This window comes from Ursus arctos, unplaced genomic scaffold (assembly GCF_023065955.2).
Source record: "Ursus arctos isolate Adak ecotype North America unplaced genomic scaffold, UrsArc2.0 scaffold_24, whole genome shotgun sequence".
Taxonomy (NCBI): domain Eukaryota; kingdom Metazoa; phylum Chordata; class Mammalia; order Carnivora; family Ursidae; genus Ursus; species Ursus arctos.
The window spans coordinates 5,966,178-5,991,449 of NW_026622919.1; the positions used below are offsets into that span (position 1 = coordinate 5,966,178).

Sequence of the window (25,272 nt, forward strand, 5' to 3'; positions counted from 1 at the left end):
TACCCTTTTCTACTCCCACCGGTACCGTCCCACCACTATCACTGAGTATTAACTTTTCATCTTTGCCAACATAATCATCTGAAAGGAGGGAAGAGGTGAAGGGCAGTCTGTCAAATATGTGAGTGATAGAAACAGAAGACTTGGAATGGGACCCTTGATCTGGTTATTCCAGGCATGCCTACGTGAAGTCCTGTCCCTGAAGATTCCTGGGCTTTAGGACTGTTCAGCCTTCTGGCGGCGCTTTCACCAAGTGGAGAAGGCCGCGGAGAGAGTAGCTGCTCTGAGCTGTTGGGCAGTAGTTTCCCTGCAGTGCAAGAGCATCACCGGAGTGGTAACTCGGCTTGCTGGAGCCACATCCAGCTGTCCAGTGTCTGTAGTTACCACTTGTCATTTAAACACATGACCGTTTCATCACAGGAGGGCATCTTGTAGGCTGGCAGTGGATCGCAGGTGAAGTGTGGTAAAACAGCGGTGGCTCCCTCTTTTATTGAACCCGTTAAAATATAAAAGGGAAGCTTCGTTTGCTTGCCATATCCTCTAACATACTGAGTTGCTCTACCTTTAGGTTCTTGCTCTATTCCTGGACTCTTTGAGGTTGCCTCTTTTATAGTTCCCAGACAGGAACTGAATTTTCTACATCAGCCGTGCAGCTGATTTGGAAATGAATAGCTGTGGATTCCATATTGAGCTCACAATCAGCAGTTTCTCTTGTTCCACGTGTTACTTAGTCCCTCATGATTTACATAGACAGCTCCCTTAGTTCATAAATGATTCTGAGGGCAGGGACGGTGCCTTTTTTTTTTTAAATTCCCAATGTAGCTTCCCAGCATCACATTTTCAGTGTAATGGACATGTAAACACTCTAAAGTGCGAGGCAAAGAGGAGAGCTACTATCCGTTATTATGACCGTCTAGTAATGACCAGACGACAGGCTCTAGATTTTCCAGCCTTCACTCCCTTTCTCAGCTCCCTGTAACTGTTTGAATAATAAACAAGACAGAATCATTTGGCTGTTTATGAATGGTAGACCTCATAAAGCAAGGCCCTTTTATAATTTTCTTCTCCCAAGTAGTTGGTAGAATTCAGATGCTTCTTGCATTCTCCTTGCCCCATAACAAATGTCACTTTACACATGAAATGTCTCCTTACTGAGTTCCAAAGGATAGATGCAGCTGATTTTGAGGGTCATTTCAGTCAGGGCCCTGGTAGGAAATACATGACACACTTAAATCAGCTTTTTTTTTTTTTTAAGATTTTATTTATTTATTTGACAGACAGCCAGCGAGAGAGGGACACAGCAGGGGAGTGGGAGAGGAAGAAGCAGGCTCCCAGTGGAGGAGCCTGACGTGGGACTCGATCCCGGAACGCCGGGATCATACCCTGAGCCGAAGGCAGACGCTTAACGACTGCGCTACCCAGGCGCCCCCTTAAATCAGCTAATTTGAGGAGACGTTAATACTGAGACTCTTTACAAGGTGTAGGCAGGACTTCTCTGAAAAACCACAGGGGATGCTGCAGTGCCCAGAGCTAGGAACCAGGTTTCCATCTTGAGGCCTGAAGAAGAGTGGGGCAAATGAAGTAGGGGAAGTTACCAGAACCCCGGGTAGAAAAGGACTGTGTCAAGAGGGCTGAGACCAACAGTTAAGGGTCCAGATTGTCTCCTCCATACTGGAGGAGAACACCCAGAGCAAGAAATCCTATAAGGAGCCTGTTGATGGGGTCCACACAGGACAGAGTAGGGTGTCAGCCAGATCTGGAGAGGCAGATGAAAGATAACAGCACAGGGGTACCATCTGCCTTTTAAAATTATTCCTTTTATTCATGATGGCCTTAAAAAGAGAGAAGTTTGCCCAGTAGCTCTATACAGGTATTTTTCTAAAATGCTTTTCCAAAAAAATCAGTGGCCAAGAGAGACACCACTGAGCCACATCTAATTACCAGGCCCTTTTGATTCTACCTCCAAAAAATGTCTTGAATGTGAATCCTTCCCTCCCTGGGCAAACACTGTCATCTGTGCCCGCAGCTGTAGCGTGTGTTCCCTGCACTTGCACAGTGCAGCCCGCAGAACTGGTGAAAAATGTATGTCTGGGTGTCACTCTTCAGTGCCTTCTAATTGTCATTCCCTTGTTTGCACACGATAACCTTCTGCCCACAGCGTCCACAAGAGACCCTCTAGCTCTCCCCTCAAATGTCACTCTCTGACCTGCCTCCCTAACCCCAGACGAGATTAGGTCCTGTGTTTTGTGCTCCATCACACTGTACCTAACGATAATCCACATTGTAGCTTAGTATTGTGATTACCTGCCTGACTGCCTGCGCTCCCCTCCGCTGTGGGCTAGGAAGTGGGGCTTAACCACTCCCCCCAGTACCTCTCTCATGATTGCACACTGTCCTAACTTGGAGCTAGATTCACTGCGTGGGAAGTGGAAATGCATTTGCAGCTCGCTTTTTTAGTGCTCAGAATGTTAACAGTCTAGCTGTAAGGACCTCTGGTCTTGAGTTTTTCAGAGGCCTAGATGCTTACGCAGCTGTCAGTGATTAGCTCAGTGACTGACATTGGTGTTTTGGTGCGGTGGGGTGTTTTTGTTTTTGTTTTTCAGTTACGTTTTCTGAGGTGGCTCTGGGGTCACAGAACGACTGTAAATCAATAGACTCCAGTTCACATCTTGAGTCAGTAAGGCCTTAAGCGAGATTTATTTTGTCATTAATTCTTTGGACTGGGGGCGTTGTTGAGAGTGCCTGTCTCCTGTTGTATTTATTATGGTGAAGCAGCGGAAAGTAAGTAGGTCTCAGAGGGTGGGATTGGTAAATGGGAACAGGGTTGCCCATCCTTAGAAAACAGTAACTCCTATGTTCTGGCCTCTCCTTGTTTGTTTTTTATTTTGTTTGGTTCTTGGAGAAGAGGGTTGTAGAAATTGACTCAAGATTGAAAGCCTTCTGTTGTCAGTAAACAATATGGCAAAGACAGTATCTTTTATAAATATGTATTGTTAAAGCTAGAGATTATTTTAGTCACTTCCAGTTGGGAAATTCTGATACTATTAGTAAAGGTTTTCCTTTTCAACTTAAAGAAGCTTAACCAGTCATTTAGTTAATGGCAGCCAAGTATGGCCAAGAGAATAACCCATCCCCCATTTGTTTGATAGCAAGTTGGGAAGTGTGCCATGCTCCTTCCCCTCACAGCTCTGCATGGGCTGAGCAGAGCTAAAGATGCAGACAAAGAGTGAAACCTCCTTCATGCTTCATCCAGGAAGTTTTCCTGTGTCCCCTCTGTGTCCTGGACTCAGGTATTTTTCTCGTCAGCATTTGGAACCCAGATATTTTCTGTTGAATTGGTACTTACCATAGTCCCCATTATTACCTCCTGTCTCGGCATCCATCTCCCTGTGTTGCATCTAGCAATTACTAAACTCTAAGCGCCTTGGGAGGTGTAGCCTTTGTACCCTCAGCTCACCTAGCTCATGCCTTAGCACTCCTGTGACATAGTACTTGCCTGGTGCAGGCCATCGTATGAGTGCTGAATTTTGCAAATGCACAGAATTTTCTCTCTTGAAACTCCCTGCTGTCTGTCGCTGTCTCTCCCCTCCCTCATCCCTCCCAGTCCCCTGCAGTTGAAATTCTGACATTCTGAGAGCATTTTACGCTTCTGTTGAACAATCAGCTACACCAATGTGATATGTCTTCCATTGAGTCACAAAACACAAAAGACAGTTATTTTGAATGGAAACTCTTGGTACCCCTTTGGTAGAAAGAGTTTATTTTGGGGTATTGCCTGTGCCTTTAGGTCTCACTGCCTCCAGATTTATCTGGGTGGAGTAATATCACGTAAGTGTGAACTACCTTCCTGTTTTGTTAAAATGTCATGAGCAGCTTTTCTTAATGACAACTGAGCCTTTAGAGGTTGATGAAAGTATCTGATTCGGTTTTTGAGTACTTAACGGTTTCTCAGAGAAAGAGAAATATCCTATAATTTGGTCTTCTTAATTCATCTTTTTACATGTATAAATATTATAAAGGAAGGCTTACATTTTTAAAAAAATGCACTAGTGGTCCTGAGCTTTTAATATTATCATTTCGTGTGTGTGTGAGTGTTTGTCTAATCATTTTTCTGTCTACATCAACCTAGCTGCCATTCAGTGGAAGATAGGAAAGTCCAAGATCTAGGGGTGCCTGGGTGGCTCAGTTGGTTGAATGTCCCACTCCTGGTTTCAGCTCAGGTCATGACTTCAAGATCGAGCCCCGCATCAGCTTCTGCATGGGCTCCCCACTGAGTGCAGAGTCTGCTTGTCCTTCTCTCTCCCTCTCTGCTCCTCCTACCCACCACCACTCATGCTCTCTCTCTCAAATAAATAAAATCTTTTTAAAAAAATCATTTAAAAGAAAAAAGAAAAAGTCAAGTCCAAAGTCTTCCAGGCTGTCTTTTTTTTTTTTTTTTTTTAATTTTATTTATTTACCTGAGAGAGAGAGAAGCTGGGGGGAAGGGCAGTGGGAGAGGGAGAAACAGTCTTCCCACTGAATGTGAAGCTTGATGCAAGGGCTCAATTCTAGGACCCCGAGATATGACCTGAGCCAAAGTCAGGCACCCTTTCCAGGCTGTCTTTTGTAAAAATTTTGCTGAAGGAGTTTTAGCAAACTTGCAGACTGAACCAAGCATCTCCACATTCCAGGAATGCTCCCCTGCTGGGAGGCATGAGTACAGACGGGGTGGCTACCACTCGTCTCTCCCTCATCCACCTGCTTTTATCCATTTCATACTGAAATTTCCCTTACCTACCTCTCCATCCCCTTTTCCCCACCTTGTATCTTTTTATCTTGGGGAAAGTAAAAGCAGATTGTCTTGTGGAAAGGATTTAGTACACCCCCTTTTGAGATCCTCCACATGGAAGTCTTTGGGCAGTGGTGCTCACGGTACAGTAAGACTGCCTAATTCTGTTACTTCCTTTACTTTGCCTCTCCTTCCTTTGGGAAACAAACTCATGACAGTCAGTCTTCTTTCGCTGAGGTCTCAGAGGCTATTGTTTTTCAAGGAGTCTGATGGTGGTGGGTGATCTGTGCTGCTCCTGCCATTGCTCTTGGACACAGCTAGCTCTGGGATACAGTGGGCATTACTTGGAACACACTCCCCATATTAAGTCAGTTCCTCAAAATATGCTGGATACCATTCTAAGAACTGTGGGGACCACAGATGAGAACTGGGCACGGAGCCCGCTTCAGCGTGTTTGCAGTTTAGTGGAGGAGAGGACCATACCACACCAGTAGTGCCCAGTACAGGGTGTAGTGGTAGACAAGCTGTCATAAGGGCTTCGTTACTCTTGAGCAGGATCCTCCGTAAAAGTGAGACAGAAAAGTTGACCAAGGTGGTTGTAAGCTCTGCACTGAATCTTGAGAGCTTATCAGATAGATAAGGAAAAGTACAATGCAACCAGAGGGAAAACTTGGAAGTCTAGTGTATTTAGAAGTCGGTGAGTTGACTTGCTTGACTGAACGGAAGGGTTCATTTGGAGAACTAGCGGGTGAGAAGGCAGAGAAGTAGGTGTTGGCCGAACTATAAAAACTGGAACGCCAGACTAAGGACAGTTTGGGTCTGTAGGAGGCTGCTTAGTACCGTCTAAAGAGAAAACCAGTGCTATTTGAACTGATTTGGGGCATTAAGGAGAGCGAGGTCAAACCAGTGCAGCCTTAATGCTTGGGCATTTGGTGCCCCTCAGCTACTGATCGCTGCCGTTCCCTTTCAGACTGATCCCCGTTGATAGCAGCTGCTCAGAGTACAGAAATGTAGCTTGAAACAGGGAAGAAAATATTGTTTCTGGGGTACAAACGGTTCATATTCAGATGGCAGTATAAAAGTGATAAGTGATTTTTACCAGTGAAAAATTGGAGTTTGAATGGTTTTTTTCCTCCTTCCCTTGCCCACTCTGTTTCTTTCTTTTCCTTTTTTTTTTTTTTTTTAAAGATTTTATTTATTTGACAGAGATAGAGACAGCCAGCGAGAGAGGGAACAAGCAGGGGGAGTGGGAGAGGAAGAAGCAGGCTCATAGCAGAGGAGCCTGACGTGGGGCTCGATCCCAGATCGCCGGGATCACGCCCTGAGCCGAAGGCAGACGCTTAACCGCTGTGCCACCCAGGCGCCCCTCTTTCTTTTCCTTTTAAAATTGTTTACGGTGGGAAGGGAGGTGCCTGGCAGGCTCAGTTGGTGCAGCAGGTGACTCTTGATCTTGGGGTCTTCAGTTCGAGCCCCATATTGGGTGTGGAGCCTGCTTTAAATAAATAAATATTTTTTTAAAAAATAAAATTGTCAAAAGGACAAAATCTAGCCTCTTTCACCATGTGTCACTAGTGGTCCGAAGGTTGACTTAACTAACAGCGCCTGTTGGATTTCTTTACTTTGATAAAATGAAATCCTCTCTTAAAATAACATAAGTCAAGGATTTCAGACTCTTCGATCCCCAAAGAAATGAATCTTCTGGAAAGACCCATTTCAAAGGGGGACTAAAAAAATCATTTCATGGCACAAATGTTAGACTTTTACTGAGAGAGGTCATCACCATAAGGTAAAGTACCGCCTTGTTTTGATAGTTACATGAATACATTTTTTAATGAAGACTTTCTTTAAACCATTTATTATTATTTTAAGTAAGCTGTACACCGAACGTGGGGCTTGAATTCCCACCCCAAGAGTCGCATGCTTTACCAGCTGAGCCAACCAGGCGTTTCTCTTTAAACCATTTCATGAAACAGTATAATTTGATGTTCACACACAAATTCATAAATCTGCTAAAATTGGGAGAGTTTTAAAACCTCATAAATGCATTTCATTTCTTCTCAGTGTTCTGGTGGCTAAGGGCTGACTGCCTGTCAAGTGTCTTGACTCAGCTGTAGTCCTTCAGCCTGGAGACGGCCAGGCGGGGTGAACTTTGAGAATTGTTGCCCTCTGTGTGCTTGGGTAAACAATTGAAGGTTTCTGTGGGACCAGGAACCTTCATTATTAAACTGCCTTTAAGTTGGGCGTCTCGTCGTTAACATCAGAATAGCTTATCTACAGTGTGGGTGTTTTTCATGATTTGGCACACAGTAGAGCCGCACAACCGAGATGTTTTTCACTTTGAGCAAAACCTGTTAACAGACGGAGGTGGTGATTGTAAAGCACTTATCTAAAGTGTTAGCAGTGAATCAGTACAGTCTGAGACCCAAGTCAGTAAGCCACGCTAAGGGAGTCTAAAGTTGAAGAGCGTTCTCATAGTTTCCAATAAAATATGTAACAGGCAGCTGAAGACAACGGGGTTTTTAAATGGCTGTCCCAGTGCAATTACCCTAGCCAGGGCCCTGTCACATGTTTTTAGGGGTTCAAGTCTTTAAAAAGTGTGTGTTCTCCCTTTTTTAAGAACTTGCAAATAATATGGTAGGATCACCAGATTCTTAATCTGTCTTCAGGTCATGGCAGTATTTCAGTATTGTTCTTGTGGGATTGATTGACCTTGAAGAGCAGGAGAAACTCACTGGCTTATGTTGAATTTCTTTAATGGAGGGACCATATATAAGGAGCATTTGAGGGGGACGGTTTGTATAAGAGCCTAAATATGTGATTGTTCCTATCTTTCATGTGTGAATGCCCTTATACAAGTTGCTTTACAAATTGATAATATTTTGGATTGGCCCACTGCTCCATAACTGTATTGCATACTTATTTTTATTTTTATTTATTTTTTTATGCCAACATCCCCATTGACATTTCTTATTTTATTTTTTAAGATTGTATTTATCTGTTTGAGAGAGTGAGAGAGAGAGTGTGAGCAAGGGGAGGGTCAAAGGGAGAGGGAGAAGCAGACTCCCTGCTGAATGGGGAGCCCCATGTGGGGCTCAATACCAGGACCCTGGAATCATGACCTGAGCTGAAGGCAGATGCTTAACTGACCGAGCCACCCGGGTGCCCCTCTTGTTTTGTTTTGTTTTGTTTTGTTTTGTTTTGTTTTGTTTTGTTTTTTGTTTTGTTTGAGAGAGAGCACAAGCAGGGGCAGAGGGAGAAACAGACTCCCCACTGAGCGTTGGAATCCACGACCGCAAGACCATGACCCGAGCTGAAGTTAGATGTTTAACAGACTGAGCCACACAGTGCCCCAATACTTCTTTTTTAAAAACCATGATTTCTGGGGCACCTGGGTGGTTCAGTGGGTTAAGTGACCAACTCTTGATTTTGGTTCAGATCATGATCTCAGGGTTGTGAGATGAAGCCCCATGTCAGGTCCTGCACTGGGTGCAGAGCCTGCTTGGGAGTCTTGCTCTCCCTCTCCCTCTGTTCCTCCCCCCCACACCCCCACTCTTAAAAAAAAAATCATGATTTCTTTTGTTTGTTTATTTACAGATAACTGAATATGTTCATGCAAGAGAATAGCCCCATAATTCAAATTACAATCTAAACAAACTAGCATTTTATAAACAAAATATTTACCTACCATTTTCCTGAAAGATACCTTTTTCCAGTAATTCATGTAGAAAATTAAGTACAGTTCTTATCTCCCAGTATCTGTATAGAAGAGACAGGGAGAGGAATTAGCTATTATAATCCTTGAACTCTGCATTTAAAATCTTTTTTGAAGTGAGCCCAGAGTCTCCTACGGGTGTGTTTTCAGAATAAAACAAGACTCCCAGACCTCTTCATATGTATGCTGCTGGTGCCCATGAACAGCATTACATTGAAGATACCAGATTTAGTGAAGGTAAAATTTAGTCTTCCCAGGATTACCACGTTTTGTTTGATCTAATACTGCTCATGTGTAAGGCAGAGTAACTGTTGTGAAGTAAATTTGTCCACTAAGGCAGCTGGACTGTAGCTTTGTACTGATTGCTGCACTGCTTATCACATTTTCTTAATCACCTCAGTAACCCTGGGAGGTGTAGGTATGACCACCACTTTCTAGGTGCAGAAACCAAAATTTAGATAACGGTTATTTGCCCAAGGTCACATAGTTCACTGGTGAGATTGGAATTTGAACTCGTGTGCTGCCCCTTGAATCCAGATCAGGTGGATCCTAAGGGGCCTGAGACCTAAATCTTTGACCTTTTTATTTATTTATTTTTAACCATTTGGAAAGCTTTGACTTCATATTGGTATAAATGGAAATTTGCATTGCTTTAAGAATGGTCTCAGATTGGGGGTGAGGGCAGCAGTGAATAATGTTATCAAAATCACATAAGTAGAATCACATGGTAAAGAAAGTTTTATTTCTGGAAATTTTTTTTCATAAGATACTTACAGTAAGCTATCATTGTGGGGGTTTCTGGAGTCTGTGTTGTTTTCTGCTTTCCTATGTATTTTTGGGGTGTGAAGTTTGTACCCAAGGTGTATGAAGAGACGCTGGTATGATTTTCTTATGTGTGAACTGGACCAGAATATTACTATGTTCACTTGACTGAAATATTTCTAACTTTTTTTTTTTTTTTAAGATTTTATTTTTAAGTAATCTCTGCAACCAATATGGGGCTCGAACTCACAACCTAAGATCAAGAGTTGCACGCTCCCGGGGCGCCTGGGTGGCACAGCGGTTAAGCGTCTGCCTTCAGCTCAGGGCGTGATCCCAGAGTCCTGGGATCGAGCCCCGCATCGGGCTCCTCTGCTGGGAGCCTGCTTCTTCCTCTCCCACTCCCCCTGCTTGTGTTCCCTCTCTCGCTGGCCGTCTCTCTCTCTCAAATAAATAAATAAAATCTTAAAAAAAAAAAAAAAGTTGCACGCTCCACTGACTGAGCCAGCCAAGCGCCCCGAAAAAAAAAATTTTTTTTTTAATTTAGGTAAACTCTACCCACAACATGGGGCTCAAACTCACAACCTGAGATCAGGAGTCACGTGCTCCATCGCCTGAGCCAGCCAGGCGCCCCTATAATATATTTAACTTTTAGTTGAAGTGTGATATACATATAGAAAAGTTCACAGATCGTTACCTTTGTACCCAGTTCAGTGAATTCTCACAGACTGAACACACCCAGGTAGCCAGCATGCGGTCAAGAAATACAACATTAGTGACACCCTGAAAGCCCCCATTGTGTCCCCCTCCATTGACTAGAACAGTTTTAAGTGTCCTGTATAACCTTCACATCATTCCTCATTTTTAGGTCTCTTCCTGATTTAGGCTCTGACATTATTTTCAGTCTTTTCGCAAGAAGAGAAGATAGTCATTGAAACTTGTCACTTCCTCCTTTCATAATCTCATCTCTTGATCAGTTTGCTTCCGTTAAACTAGAGTGTGTTGGGTGGCTACAGAGTCCTCATTTGAGGGAATATGAAGGTTGGACAAGAACCTGCAGCTGTGGGGTAAAACCTAAAATAAAAACATTATTTGAGATTTTCAAGATTGAACAAAAATTTGGTTGTTGAACGCCACCACCTGTTCATTCAGAGGGAATGAGTGAGTGAATGAGTGGGCCTTCCATCATGGGCAATGGAGGTGGGAGTGCTTCCTCATTCTCAGAACTCTGACGAGGCTTTTTAAATACGTGTGAAGGACGTGAGTGTTCGCGTCAATCCATAGGAAATTGAACACAGCCTCTGTAGGTGCAGATTCATCCACGCATGGTTGTGGTCCCCTGCTCTGCTCCACTTTGGACTTAGGTTAATTCGTGTCCTTTGCTGTTTTAAGCATTTTTTTTTTTTTAAGATATTATTTATTTATTTGACAGCAAGAGCGGGGAGAGAGAGAGCACACAAGTAGGGGGAGCAGAGGGAGAGGTAGAAGCAGGCTCCCTGGTGAGCAAGGAGCCTGACATGGGGCTTGGTCCCAGGACCCTGAGATCATGACCTGAGCCAAAGGCAGGTGCTTAACCAACTGAGCCACCCAGGTGCCTCTGTTTTAAGCATTGAGACGTTTGAATAAAACTTAATTTGTAAATATCTGTTAGGTCGTCTGAGCTGCAGGGCTTGTGTGTCATGCTATGTGCCAGTGGAGCCACTGGGTCGGAAGACCTGGTCCCTGACTCCAAGGGTGGTCCAGGCTGGCAGGGACACTCTCCTATGCTTTGCTCCAGCAGAACCAGTCTTCTTAAGTTCTAGAGTAAAGAAGTTTAGAGGCACGCACAGCAAATTTTGACTTTCTGGTAAAGTGATATTCTAGATACTAGAATGTTCCAGAGAACAACATTTTAATTATTCACATACATTAAAAATAAGCTAAATGCATTAATTCCATATTTTCCTGTCTTCCTGGGGAGAAAAGCATACTGAACACCAAGTAATACTTTTGTTTTGCAGAAAACCATAGTTCTAAATTGGTGCCAAATCTGCAGGTTGTCCCATAAATTAGGGGGAGCATTTTTAGGGGGCTGGCTTCTGTCTTAGTAAAGGTGATAAGAATGTGCAGCTGCATGAACTAGCATGCAGTAACACAGTTCTCCTTTTCTGCAAAGTTATTGGTCACAAATTAAAACTGGTCTTTTCCAAGTGGTTACCTTACTCTGTCTTGATGCCTAAATGGGCCTGAGTCACTTCCCTGTCAGCCTGACTCTACTCTGTCTTCCAAGAAATTACTTTAGAGTACAATATACAACACACCATTTCAGGAATTTTAAAGACATTTTGAAAAACTCTTCTTTGTAAGCCCCTACAGGTTCATTATTGTTGTTGTTGTTATAGGATAATGCTTTAGGAGGGGATTAGTAGGCCACATTTTTCTTTAAGCCCTTCTTTTTGGTAGATATTTTGTTATTACAAAATACCGTCCTTACGCAACTTTTAAAATCTCTCCTTTGCTCTCATGCTGTTGCGTCTTCTGTGACGCCTGCACAGCGATGGGCTCCCTTCTGAGGCCACTGCATCTCAGGTGATACTGGTGGAGTGACCCTACTGCTCAGGGATGCCAATGCCATTATGGCAGGGAGCACCTCACGAGCATTCGTCCTCAGTCCTCGGTGTGGGCTTTATGATTGTCTAGCAACAGAGTAACTGCTGGCTACAGCCACAGTTATTTGTTTTTAAAACGCAGATTTCAAAGTTACAAATGCATTTTATGTATATTGGTTGTATCATTGCAGTAGTTAATAAAACATAATGATTTTTTCAAAAGGGAAAAACTAATGGAAAGTTTTCATTACTGAGGCTGCTGGGATTTACCTATAGCTGGTTTTTTGGGGTTTTCTTTTGTTTTTTTTGTCCAGAGCTCTCTGTTCACATTTATTAGCTCTTGCAGGATTTGTCACTTTAGCCAATGCGAACCATTTTCAACTTACGACCATCACAAGTCGAAAGTGCATTTAAGAGCGCCTGGGTGGCTCAGTCAGTTGAGTGTCCAACTCTTGGTTTCCGCTCAGGCCATGATCTTGGAGTTGTGCGATCAGGCTCCACATCAGGCTGCTTGGGATTCTCTGCCTCTCCCTTTTCTCTCTCTCTCTCTCTCTCTCTCTCTCTCTCTCTCAAATAAGTAGGTAAATAAAATACTTTTAAAAAAAAAAAGGAAATGCATTTAATAAACCCCTAACCTATGAAGCACCATAGCTTAACCTAATCTATCTTAAATGTGCTCAGAACACTTAGGCAGAATCATCTAACACAAAGCCTGTTTCATAAATAAGGTGTAAACTGTCTCACATAATTGATTGCATACTGTATTCTGAAAACCAGAGTGGCCGTGTGGGGATAGGATGGCGGACAGTGCCTTAGTTATCAGCCCTCATGATTGCATGGCTGCCTGGGAGCTTCAGCTGCCCGGCATCATGAGAGAATAGGACAGTGTATTGCCAGTCCAGTAAACTACCAAAATTCAGAATTGAAGTACAGTTTCTACTGAATGCCTATCACTTTTACACCATCATAAAGTTGAAAAATCATAAGTTGAACCATTGCAAGTCAGGGACCGTCCTTACCTACACGTCATGCACTGTGACGAAACAGTCCGAGTTCTGACTTGGTCATGAGTACAGCTTATTCAGTGTCTGAATAAATCACTTTGTAAAGAATTTTGCCAGTGTTCTTGGCTGGCTGAGTCAGAAGAACATGTGACTCTTGATCTTGCAGTCATCAGTTCAAGCCCCATGTTGGGTGCAAGAGATTACTAAAAAAATAAATACACTTTAAAAAAAGAGGAGGGGAATTTTACCAGCTTTCTTATAGAACTTTGTTGCATAGCGTAGATTAACTGCCACTGTACTGGTCCGTCTTCAGTTTCTTGTGTTCAGCATTTTGGAGTTGGGCTCATACTTCTGTGTTCTCTCTTAAGTCACCAACTCCTTAAAATGCCTCTGCCCAGCGCACCTGGTGGCTCAGTTGGTTGAGCATCCCAGCTCTTGATTTCAGCTCAGGTCATGATCTCAGGGTCATGAGATGGAGCCCCACCTTGGGCTCTGCACTGGACATGGAGCCTGCTTAAGATTCTCTCCCTCTTCCTCTCCCTCTCCCTCTGCCCTTCCCCCCCAGAAATAATAAAAGATAAAAATAATAAAATGTCTTCTGTCCTTTTCCTTTTGTTAGAAATCTAGAATTCAGATGGTTTTTCTACTGTACCCATTCTGCTTGTACTACTGTGCGACGTCCTGGCCTAGCCCATCCGTGTAACTCATGAGGAGCAGTCTGGGGTCTGCAGATCTGTGTGTCATTCGCTAGCTCATAACCTTGGGTAGTCATGTCACATTTGTAGAGAATGTTTTCATTCTGGAGAATGCAGTGTTACAGTTTTATGGTCTCTGGATCTTCCCCCCTGAATTGGGCTAGTGGTTGTGCTTCCAGCATTCCCTAACTCAAACACATCGTGGCTTTGAGGGTGAGTGGAGTAGGACTTGCTGTGCTTTTTCATTAAAATACGTTTTGTGCATGAGGACACGTGGACAGATGGTGCATGCGAGCAGCAGCCTGACACACCTGTTCAGTGGCTGATCCCTGTGATCCTGAAGATGGGCCAGAGGAGCTCTAGAGAAGTCTTGAAGCTCTCTCTGCTGCTGCTACCTGCCTCTCCCCCAGAGAGCAGGCTTATTTAGTCCCCGTGGGGCTCCCTTCATTCTCCAGCAGCAGTGCTTGCTGTTTTCCCGAATCTCCTCTCCCAGACTATTCATTTCACCTGTCATGCTCCTGTCTCCTTCCTACTTAGGGGTTAGTGCTACATGTTCGGGGGTCAGACGCTCACTTTCAGAGACCATTTCTTTTACTTTTTAACTGTAAGAGTTGATGTAGTGCTGGTTGTTTGAAGTCACATGAAGTCTTGCATCCATGTAACTGGTCATACTTCAGATAACACCTTTTGTAAACAAACCTAAATGGCAACATAATTGTCTTAGTGGCTACCTTTTTAAGAGTATGAAAAGGAAATGATTTGATTTTTCCCCCTTATTTCTTTTCAGGTTTTGAATGAAGAATGTGATCAGAACTGGTACAAGGCAGAACTCAATGGGAAAGATGGCTTCATTCCCAAGAATTATATAGAAATGAAACCACATCCGTAAGTTGGACTCTACTGGTCTTCCAAGAGTCAGACCCATCTGCTTATTTCAAATAATGTTTTTATTTTATTTTATAATGTTTTTGAAATTGAGACTCTTGGGATAGTTGTCATAGCTTTTACTCTGTCTTCCCAGAGAATTAACAAAGCGTGTTGATTTTGCATGTTAATAGTAGGATATAGTAATACTCCACACCCAGCACAGAGCCCGCTGCAAGGCTTAGTCTCACGACCCTGTGACCATGACCTGAGCCGAAATCAAGAGTTGAATGCTTAATCCACTGAGCCACCCAGGAGCCCCAGTAGTACATGTTTTAGATTGATAGTGGTTGCTGCTGATCTTTAATGAACCAGTTGTTTCGTTCAAAACAATAGTTTATATACTATTACATAATAATAGTACGTGTTTTGGATTGATAATAGCTGTCAGTGCTCTTCAGATAATAAAACTATAGAAATGCTGTTCCGTGATTCTTTTTCATAAAACCCCTGAGGCCAGATCTGTTTCATAATTCTCCATTTTTTGAGTCTTAGAAAGTGTACTTATCACATGGTTTTGTTGATATGTTTGATTGCCCTATAGGACTATATCTTAACAGTCTTTGTATCCCCAGAGCACAGTGCTTGGCAATATAATAGGTTCTCAGTAACTGCTTATTATAATCACTGTCCTTGCCTACCACTCAATGTTCCCACTTCAGAGAATTCAAAATAATCTCCTACCCCAGGCTGTTCAGAGCAGTGAACTTTCTTTCTTTTTTTTTTTTTTTCTTTCCTCCCTTGGAACATCCCCTCTGCCCCCGGTTCGATATTGCTTTGTGACATGGTGGGACCATGAGAGCCCTTACAGACCACTGTCCTCCCACCCTCACCCACCACGTCCTTCACTGGCCTTGCTCCTCCTTCAGAAGCAGTCCCTTCGATCCCTTGTACATCAGGGGGAACTGAGGCTTGGTGCTCAGGCTAGAATGCTGTTGAGACACGGAGGAGCAGCAGTTTCTGTCTACTTAATTTAACATAAATGATAAATAAGACCTTTAGATGACTTGACCCACCTTGAGTGGCAGCATTTGTCCCTCTCCTTGTCACTGCTCTAATGTGTGCCTGTCATTTCCCTTCCCCCCGAACCACCAGAACAAAGATCTTAACCACATCTTATCATACACAGAGCTCAGTGTCACAGAGTTCAAAGGGGCCTTCGATCATCTAGTTCATTCCTCTTTATCTTAAAAATTAGGGAAGCTCCTGGTCTTTTTATTTCAATGCCAGTGATTTATGAATTTGGTTCTCATTATAAAGACAGCGTAGAAAACCATAGAGCAATATAGGAGTTTCTCCCCACATACATACCCTTTTTGGAGGTAACCACCACTGGCAATTAAATGTAAGCTAAATGCTATCTTTTTTTTTTTTTTTTTATGCCTACTTAAAAAAAAAAAGTCTTCAAAGGTGTATGTGGCAGGGATTCCTGGACCCCTTGTCAGTGGATTGATAATGCCCTTCATTTGAAGTCCCTGTAACATTAGATTAGGGGTTTACACACAGCCATGCCCAGGTTACTAAAATGTAGGCACACATGGTAATAACCAAGAAACTCCGAAAGAGGGGCACCTGGGTGGCACAGCGGTTGAGCGTCTGCCTTCGGCTCAGGGCATGATCCTGGTGTTATGGGATTGAGCCCCACATCAGGCTCCTCTGCTGTGAGCCTGCTTCTTCCTCTCCCACTCCCCCTGCTTGTGTTTCCTCTCTCGCTGGCTGTCTCTCTCTCTGTTAAATCAATAAATAAAATCTTTTTAAAAAATAAATAAACAAACAAACAAATAAATAAATAAAATGGAGGAAAGGAAGGGAAAAAATAACTGCTTGGTGGGAAGATCTTGGGGGCTTGGGAGGAAGAGAGAGTGGCTGTTGAGTGACTTTGCCCCACCCCAGACCGATGCACATCACAAACTTGAAAGCACTAGAGATTAAAATAGAAAATATTTCAATGGTCTTAGTATAGTCAGCTGTCCTTTCATAGTTGAAGATGATTCTGTTGTATTAATATGTAATTTCTCTTGTGTGGCCTGACTTCCAGGCACTAGAGGGCTTACCCTTGGGTTATTTCTAGAAGCTAGATCCTAGCAGCTACTCAGCAGCCTGGCATTGTAGTTACTCAAAGTGAGAAAGACACAAGAAAGTAGATTTAAGAATGTTTAAAGATTAGTCCAATTAATGGCAGCTTCTAATCAGATCTTCCTAGCAGTTCACATCTTTCTGTTTGAGGGTTTTGTTTTGTTTTGTTTTTTAAGATTGATTGATTGATTGATTGATTGATTGATTGATTCAGAAAGAGAATGCGAGGGGGCAGGGGAAGCAGACTCCCTGCTGAGCACAGAACCAGATGCAGGACTCAAGGGGCTCGATCTCACAACCCTGAAATCATGATCACAACCTGAGCCGAAACCAAGAGTCAGACACTTAACTACCTAAGCCACCCAGGCGCCCCATGTTTGAATTTTAGTATAGTCTATTATTTTAGAGATTTCTTGCAATGCAGTTACTTGTAAGATGGACATGTAAGTTAAATTTATTACTTTAATGGACTGTTTGGTACCTTTGTCATTACGGTTTGCATATATAATGAATGTTAGTTACCATGTAGAGTGTCTGATGAAGCACATAGGCCTTTTTTTTTTTTTAAGATTTTATTTATTTGAGACAGAACGCATGACAGAGAGAACACGAGTGAGGGGTAGAGGGAGAGGGAGAAGCAGACTCTTCTTCTGAGCAGGGAGTCCAATGTAGGGCTTGATCCCAGGACCCTGGGATCATGACCTGAGCTGAAGGCAGACGCTTAACCGACTGAGCCACCCAGGCGCCCCAGATAGGTCTTTATTAGCTATAAGTAATATCATTGCTTTTTAAAATGATCACACCTAAAGACAGATTTGAAAAGAGAATATTGTTTTCACAGTTCACGCATCCTAATTAGTAATGGTTTTCATGTGATATAGGCAACTGTGACTTTTTAAGCTTTTTTCATCCCTCCTGCTCCTCCTGTCCCCCCCTTCTCCCCTTCCGCCTGCACAGGCCAGTGGCACCCATAGTTTTGCGTGAATTCACCCACTTTTTCTTGTGGCCAGGGTGAATTAGCATTGGGAACAGAAGAATCTATAACCTATTCCAAATGAAAAACTGAGTCTTGCAACTAGCTGCCTCTGCATAGGATAAATCGTGATGTTCCTGCTGGTCCCTGGAAGCTGACTCTGAGCAGTGATGGCAGAGAGAGGCCTCGAGAGGAATGCCTGCCTTTGTGATAGTAGAGGCTGCTGTCCCAGAGCCTGAACCTCTTCACCTTGGGCTGTTACAAGAAGCAGCCCTGTCTGCAGTTTCTGGGCCTTCCAGTTTCCTACCTCCATTTCCCTTAATCCCACTGTAGCAAAGTTTCAACCTTGTCAAATGGCTACGAGAAGAGGCCTGTCTCTCCTCACAGGGTTCTTCCGGTGCTTCATATTGATAGACCTGGGCTTTCCCCAGTGCCCTGAGTTGGTAGGCAGCCCGGTGGGCTTTGGCCCAGGAGGCCCATCTTTAATTGTCTTCCTCTTTAGGAAGAGTGGCCCATGATCATGCCTTATGAGTCATTTTCTGGGGAGTAGGGTAGGGTAAAGTCGTTTGAAGGGAGATGTCCGTGTCTCAAGGGAGAAGCTGACTGAACGGCTTTGTGGGGCATGTTGACACTGGAGGGTAAAGAGGGAGGCCCCTTCCTTTGGCAAGGAGTGTTCTGTTACTCACATTTCGGAGGCTGGATATCCCGTCTCTTTGTGGGGAAGCAGATGTTGACTGGTTTGTCTTCCTTCCTTAGGTGGTTTTTTGGCAAAATCCCCAGAGCCAAGGCAGAAGAAATGCTTAGCAAACAGCGGCATGACGGGGCCTTTCTTATCCGAGAGAGTGAGAGTGCCCCGGGGGACTTCTCCCTCTCTGTCAAGTAAGTACTTCCCGCTCTGGTTCCCTGGAGTCCACTCCCTGCTGATCTGAATTGTGAAGCCACAGGCCGTGTCTGGCTACACACACCAAAGGTTGCCAACCGGTAGAGCTTTAGCCTAAACAATGTTTACCAAAGCAGAATATTTTACATCAAAACAGTAATTTCTGGCTCCTCTTAAAAATTAGTTCTACCAGAACTGAGTTTAGATTTCCCTGTGGAAACGGTCTTCAGTTGGTGAGTAGCAGCACGTCTTCCCTATTCCCCACCCCTCCGCTGAGCCCTGCACGCACACAGCTCTTTCCTCGTTTGCCCTCTGGGGGATCCCTGCTGCCCTGTCAGCGTGACTGGTCACCCTTTTAGCTGGTTTTGTGCACCTTCACCAGATGTCTACCTTGAATCCTCCAACACCATCCTGGGCCTCTCAGTTTAACTCTAAAAGGTTACCACAAGGGTGTTGGGGGTGTTTTGCTTTCCCCAGTGGTAAAATGTGAAGAGGGGCTGGTAAGCAGGGAATGGGGAAGGCAGGGAGTTTTACCACCCTAGGAATCGTGGAGAGCCTAAGTTGGAACTTTGAGGATTTCAAGCAAATCCCTTTTCGTCTGTGAAATAAGGATTTTTTTTTTAAAGATTTATTTATTTATTTATTTGACAGAGAGACAGCCAGCGAGAGAGGGAACACAAGCAGGGGGAGTGGGAGAGGAAGAAGCAGGCTCCCAGCAGAGGAGTCTGATGTGGGTCTCGGTCCCAGAACGCCGGGATCATGCCCTGAGCCGAAGGCAGATGCTTAACGACTGAGCCACCCAGGCGCCCCTGAAATAAGGATTTTTAATCAAATTGTCATTTCCATATGTGTTTTGACTCAGTCCTTTCTAGTTACTGTATTATCACAGGAACCCCTCCCCTGAGAATCCTACAAATAAATCACTCCATCATTTGTGTGACAGCATGATTAGGTTAAAAACTCAGATCACTCTGAGTGTTATATGTAAGTGATGAATCACTAAGTTCTACTCCTGAAACTATTATGCTATATGTTAATTAATTAGAATTTAAATAAAAACTGAAGGGGGGAGCTCAGATCACTTATTATAGATTACATTGGTTATTTTAAATGAAGACCATAAGATAGTTTATTTGCCATTTACATACAACGTAAAGGTTTTTCAGTTTTCAAAATTAATTGAATATCTTCATTTTAGGACCAGTATAGGGTGTTTTGTTTTTTTTTTTTAAAGATTTTATTTATGTGACAGAGAGACAGCCAGCGAGAGAGGGAACACAGCAGGGGAGCTGGAGAGGAAGAAGCAGGCTCCCAGCGGAAGAGCCCAATGTGGGACTCGATCCCGGAACGCCAGGATCACGCCCTGAGCCGAAGGCAGACGCTTAACGACTGCGCTACCCAGGCGCCCCCCAGTATAGGTTTTTTGAAATGTAGATACAAAGTTAATTTTTGTGTTCTTTTTCTCAGTGAAGGTATGGCAGGTGGTTTCAGGCCATATTCACAACACCGCACAGATATGTGTCTGGTATTAAGTGAGTTTTTTAGTCCCAGCATGAAAAAGTCAAACTGGATCTAATTCTTATCAGAGTTTTCCTCTTATAACAATGACTTTTTTTTAATAGACTTCATTTTTCACAGTAGTTGTAGGCTCACAGCAAAACTGTGTGGCAGGTACAGAGGCTTCCCTCCCTCCCCCATGCCCCAGCAGCACGCACAGCAGCAGCAGCTTTCTGATGCGCTCAATTCAACACGTGTGAGTGAGGATCTGGGGAAGAGCATCTTGAGGTGGAATTACTGTCTTAATGCTTCTTGCTAACTTGTGTTTCATCATCTGTTTTCCTTTTTATATTGAACTGAGTAGAAGACAGTCTATAACAAGGAGTACAGTTATTCACGGGTTAACTGAGTGATGGCCAAAGCCACCGTGGCGGGTAGCGTGCAGGGGAGGCCTTGATTACCACCAATCACTGCGCATGCTCACGTGGCAGCTGCTGGCGAACTCCCAAACCATTCCGTTTTATCAAATAAAAACTTTAAAGAGTCCATGCATTTATTGTATCAGAAATAAAATTTGAAACAGATGTCATTACCGCCTTTAACAACACAAGCACCTTCTCAAAGGAGGTTCAAGATTCCATAGTCTCTAGAAGGTTTCTCTAGTTTCAAGATGTGAGTCAGTGATGGAAAACACCGTGGTAGTTAACAAGTCACTGTCTGGGACACTGTACCCCTTATAGAAACCGTCTGCACTGCACCCGTGGGAGTGGGGTTCTGTGGAGCCAGCAGTGTGGCTTGAATGTGTCTTCCTTCCTCACCGCACACTCGGGTTCTCAGGAAAAAGCAACACTGATTCTGAAAGCTTGGGCTCTCCTACTTGAAGCCCAGTGCTGCCACCTACTGGGTTGTTTTTAAGAAGTTTTTTATTTCCTTCTTTGAGACTGAAGGGGGGGTGAGACGGTATCCTTCATTTACAGATCTTCATAGAGTTCCGTTCGGGCTGGCACTGGTGTCCATGCTGAGGACCCAGCAGTAAGCAGGACAGGCAGAGCCTCGCTGGGCGGGTGTAGTAGCCACAGAGTACTGTGGTTTGGGGTGGTCAGCACCCAGTTGCACGCTCGCTTCAGTGGGCCAGTGTAAGGAGAGGCATGTTACCCGGTGATCAAGAAACCTCTCTGGGCACCGGGTGGCTTGGCCTCTTGTATTTATTGGCCCACGACGTTCTGTTCTGAGACCTTTTGCCCATGAGTAGAACTAAAATCCCTAAACGATCTATACTCCCAATTACAGGAGAGCTGTTGAAGGTATGTCCAGTCCCTCCTCTCTCACCCTCCTATCCCACCTCTTGTAGCCTTTAAATATCACGTAAGGTTTTAACGGGTTGTTTGTTTTGCTTGGAAAGTTTATGAAGTCACACTCTTTGAATAAGGCTCTGTTTGATTTAGTACAGTGCAGGGCACGTGGAGACATGCCGTAGGTTAGGACATTCTCTCTTTATTTTACAAACATCTTCAGAATTAACCTGATGGACAGGGTTTCCCTCTCTGGCAAAATCATTAGTCCGCTGGAGGGATCTCGGGCACTCAGTGTCCTAACTCCAACCAGGGAGTCATGTCGTGCTGCAGTGTGGGGCCCCTCAGGCTGTGAGAAGTGTTGCCAGAATACTAATCCTCACAAGACGCCTCCTTGATTTGATGGGCCCGTGGCCCCCAGGTAGCCAGGACAGAGCCCTCTGACCTGTTCTCGTGTGTGCTCTCTGCCCTCCCCAGGTTTGGAAATGATGTACAGCACTTCAAGGTGCTCCGAGATGGAGCTGGGAAGTATTTCCTCTGGGTGGTGAAATTCAATTCTCTGAACGAGCTGGTAGATTATCACAGATCTACATCCGTCTCCAGAAACCAGCAGATATTCCTCCGGGACATAGAACAGGTGCCACAGGTAAGCCTCGTAAGAGAGATTGGGATCATTTTTAGCAATTAAGAATAGCTCCTCAGGCAGGCAGGTACCTTTTCAAAGGATTCCTTCTGGGGCCTCTGTGCTCATTATTCAAAATAATGCCTGTAGTTTCTGTTAAAGATGTGTAGTTTGAAACAAAATGGTTTTGCCTTTTCCAGAGGCTGCCTTTCTGAGGCGGTGTATTGTCAGTTGCCACCTATGTCTGTGTAGGAAAACGGTCTTTATCACTCTCCGATATTGTATCCCTGCAAGCAAGTGAGGAGGAAAACCTTGCTTGTGAGGGAGTGGAGTCCACACTCATTGCTGTCTTCCTGTGCCTAAAGCCCCCAGTCCTGTGGAAGGGGGAACTCCACCTCATTTTAGTCAAGCTCTTGACCTTTTGATTCTGTAAAACCTTAAGGACTTTATAAGCAATAAACCAATGGGAACTGAAGCCTTTTCAAAGCCTGGGATTGTAAACCAGAGCCTGACTGCTGTTTCCCAAGTTCCTTCCCTGATAAGCAGCACTTGCTTCCATGGTGTGGTGCACTGGCCGCCATGGCGGGATGTGCCCTAGCACGTTCTAGCATGTTGTGAGCCGTGGTGAACATACCCTGCTCCCACATAGAACCTGAAAGGATAAACGGAGTGGGGGGGGGGGATGGGAGGTTGTCTCGGGAGACATGGAGGAGTCGGCACTCTTCTGTTGCGCCCTTGTAACCAGTCCCACCCGGCGGGGGGCTGGCCATGAGCAAAGACCCAGCGGGTGTTCTTTCCCTGCCCCTCTTCTGCAGCAACCGACGTACGTCCAGGCCCTCTTTGACTTTGATCCCCAGGAGGATGGAGAGCTGGGATTCCGTCGGGGAGACTTTATCCACGTCATGGATAACTCAGACCCCAACTGGTGGAAAGGGGCCTGCCACGGGCAGACCGGCATGTTTCCCCGCAATTACGTCACCCCCGTGAACCGGAACGTCTAAGAATCAAGAAGAGATTATTTAAAGAAAGTGAAAAATTTAAAACACGTACAAAAGAAACCCACGAGCTGCCTTAACGCAGCCCGTGAAGGAGCTCAGAACACCTGGCTGGGTCACCTGGTGACCCTCTCACTTTGGTTGGAACTTTGGGAGGGGTGGGAGGGGGCGTTGGATATAAAAATGCCAAAACTTACCTATAAATTAAGAAAAGAGTTTTTATTACAAATTTTCACCGCTGCTCCTATTTCTCCTTTGTCCTCTTTTTCATCCTTTTCCTCTTCTGTCCATCAGTGCATGACGTCTAATACCACATATAGTCCTAGCTGATGCCAATAATAAAAGAAAAGAAACCAAGCGGGCTGGTATTTTCTCTATGCAAAATGTCTGTTGTAGTTGGAGTGACTGAAGGAAGGACAGCCGTGGCTGTGTTCCTCGTGCACACACACAGCAGAGGGCGAGCGGCCAGCAGCCCTTGCTGGTCAGCTTCTGCCAGAGAGGGGGCAGCCCCCAGCCGCCAGCATCTTGTGACAAAGTTGGAAATGGAGTGGGGGCAAAAGGAAGGACTGTTACCCCTCATGGCTTCCTGAGGAAAGTCAGACTAAAAACCTTTGTCTCTTTTCTACATTGTTTTCCCTTCCAAATGGTATTATTGAGCATGTTGATTTTTCATAGTGCCTTTTTCCTTATTTCAAGAGTTGCTTATGAGTGGTGTTTTTTTATTTGTTTTAAAATAAGTTAAAGGCAGTCCAGAGCTTTTTCAGCCAATTTGTCGTCTCCTCTGTGTAAATAGTCCTCCCTGGGGGGAGGGGAGAGCGGGGTAGAGGAGCGGAGACAAGTGCAGGTGGAGGGTGTGGGCGCTCTGCCTGTTCGCAGCCACGAGTCTTTAAGGTTCAGCTTTAATATTTGCCAGCCCTCTGGAGTCGGCCGTGGCTGCCCCAGGGGTGCACTGCCGCCAGCTGCCGGGGAAGGAGGAGACCTTCCAGCTCTTCCCACCTCGGACTGGATCTGGCAACAGGGAAGGGGGGTGGTCGGAGTCCTTGACCTTGCAGTCCTGGCAGTTGTCTGCCCCTCCTCAGCTCCAGAGCCCCCCAGAGAAAAAACCCTGGAGCCAGCAAATTTCAAACACAGGAAAGCCCAAGGAACTTAAACCGTCGCTCTGTGACCGTATCAGGTTATATACTGTGTTCCCGCACTGGGGTGGAAAATGGGAGCTTTCGTTTTTCTTGCTCTGAAATCAGAGGTTATCTGTTCATGGCTTTCATCTTCTGTGTCCCCTGCCTGACCTGCCCAGGTGAGCACGGGGGCAGTGTTCGAGAAGCAGCTGGGCGTTCGCATCTCCGTTCCCAGTGGGCTGTGTCTATAGCTCCTCACCCTTCCCCCCAAGGAAAAGTCTCCGTGAAGCAGGGACAGTTGGGGAAGGACGAGTGGGAAATGTAGGAAGGCCGAGGCCATTGCAGAGCTCTCTCTGTCTGCCTTGTCAGCTGCTTGTCCCTTGTAGTGATGTGCCTGTGAACTTCCCACCTGATCCCCTGCCCGCAACAGAAACGGGGCTGCCCAGGAGTTGGTGACGGCCTTTGGGTTCTGAAGTGGTCGTTTGGAGTCTTCCCCTGGACTCTGGTCGTGGAGCCGGACTCAGCCTGGAGTACTCAGAGGCCCTGGAGGCAGCTGCTCTTCTGGAGAGAGCACCCGCCCCCTCGCTCCCTTTCTGGTAGCTTCTTTCCTCGGTGATGATAAAAGGAATCTCTGGCATTCTACACCTGGACCATTTGATTGTTTTATTTTGGAATTGGTGTATATCATGAAGCCTTGCTAAACTAAGTTTTGTGTGTATATATTTAAAAAAAAATCAGTGTTTAAATAAAAAGACCTATGTACTTAATCCTTTAACTCTGCGGATAGCATTTGGTAGATAGTGATTAACTGTGAATAATAAACATACAGTGAATTCTTCACTCTGTATCTTTTCTCTTTATTTCCCCCCTGCCCCGCCTTACTTAAAATAAAAACCTAAAAGCTATGTCAGGTGTTAGGCAGGCCTCCTGTGTCCTATTTTCCAACTCGCCTTGCTCCTTGGGGGTGCACGTGGAGCTTGCTGGGCCCCGAAGTTGCGGTGCCCCCACCCTCAGGTGCTGGGAGATGGTGGTTGAGGACAGACAGGCATGCCTGGTGCTTCTGACCATAGGCCACACTTTGGAAACTTTGGTCTAGACCCAGAGCTTTGTGAGGACAAAGAGCATGGCTTGCTTGGTTCTCATCCCCTCCCTCCCCATCGCCACCCCCCCCCCCGAAGTAAAGAACAGAAGCACAGAGTGGTCTGTGTGGAAGCGGTGTCCATGTGCCAAGGAGCTAACGCTCGCTCGCCTGCTCAGCTGGCTGCTGTGGGGTGAGCCGAGGCCTCACCACACCACACTGGTGTCATAGACCAGACAAGTGTTCAGGGAGAGCGTGAACAGAAACTGAACCCAAGGAATGTCCACTTATATTCTT

The 25,272-nt window shown here is 44.9% G+C and overlaps 1 protein-coding gene across 1 annotated transcript in view; it reads left to right on the forward strand.

Moving 5' to 3' along the window:
* GRB2 (growth factor receptor bound protein 2) overlaps positions 1-24,737 on the forward strand; it is a 67,987-nt gene extending 43,250 nt beyond the window's left edge. Inside the window, exons 3-6 of the mRNA XM_026484164.4 lie at positions 14,311-14,408; positions 18,253-18,375; positions 21,643-21,811; positions 22,603-24,737. Coding sequence (XP_026339949.1) covers positions 14,311-14,408; positions 18,253-18,375; positions 21,643-21,811; positions 22,603-22,788 — 576 coding nt within the window. The 3' untranslated portion in view covers positions 22,789-24,737. The remainder of the gene's footprint in view (positions 1-14,310; positions 14,409-18,252; positions 18,376-21,642; positions 21,812-22,602) is intronic.
* Positions 24,738-25,272: the final 535 nt, after the last annotated feature.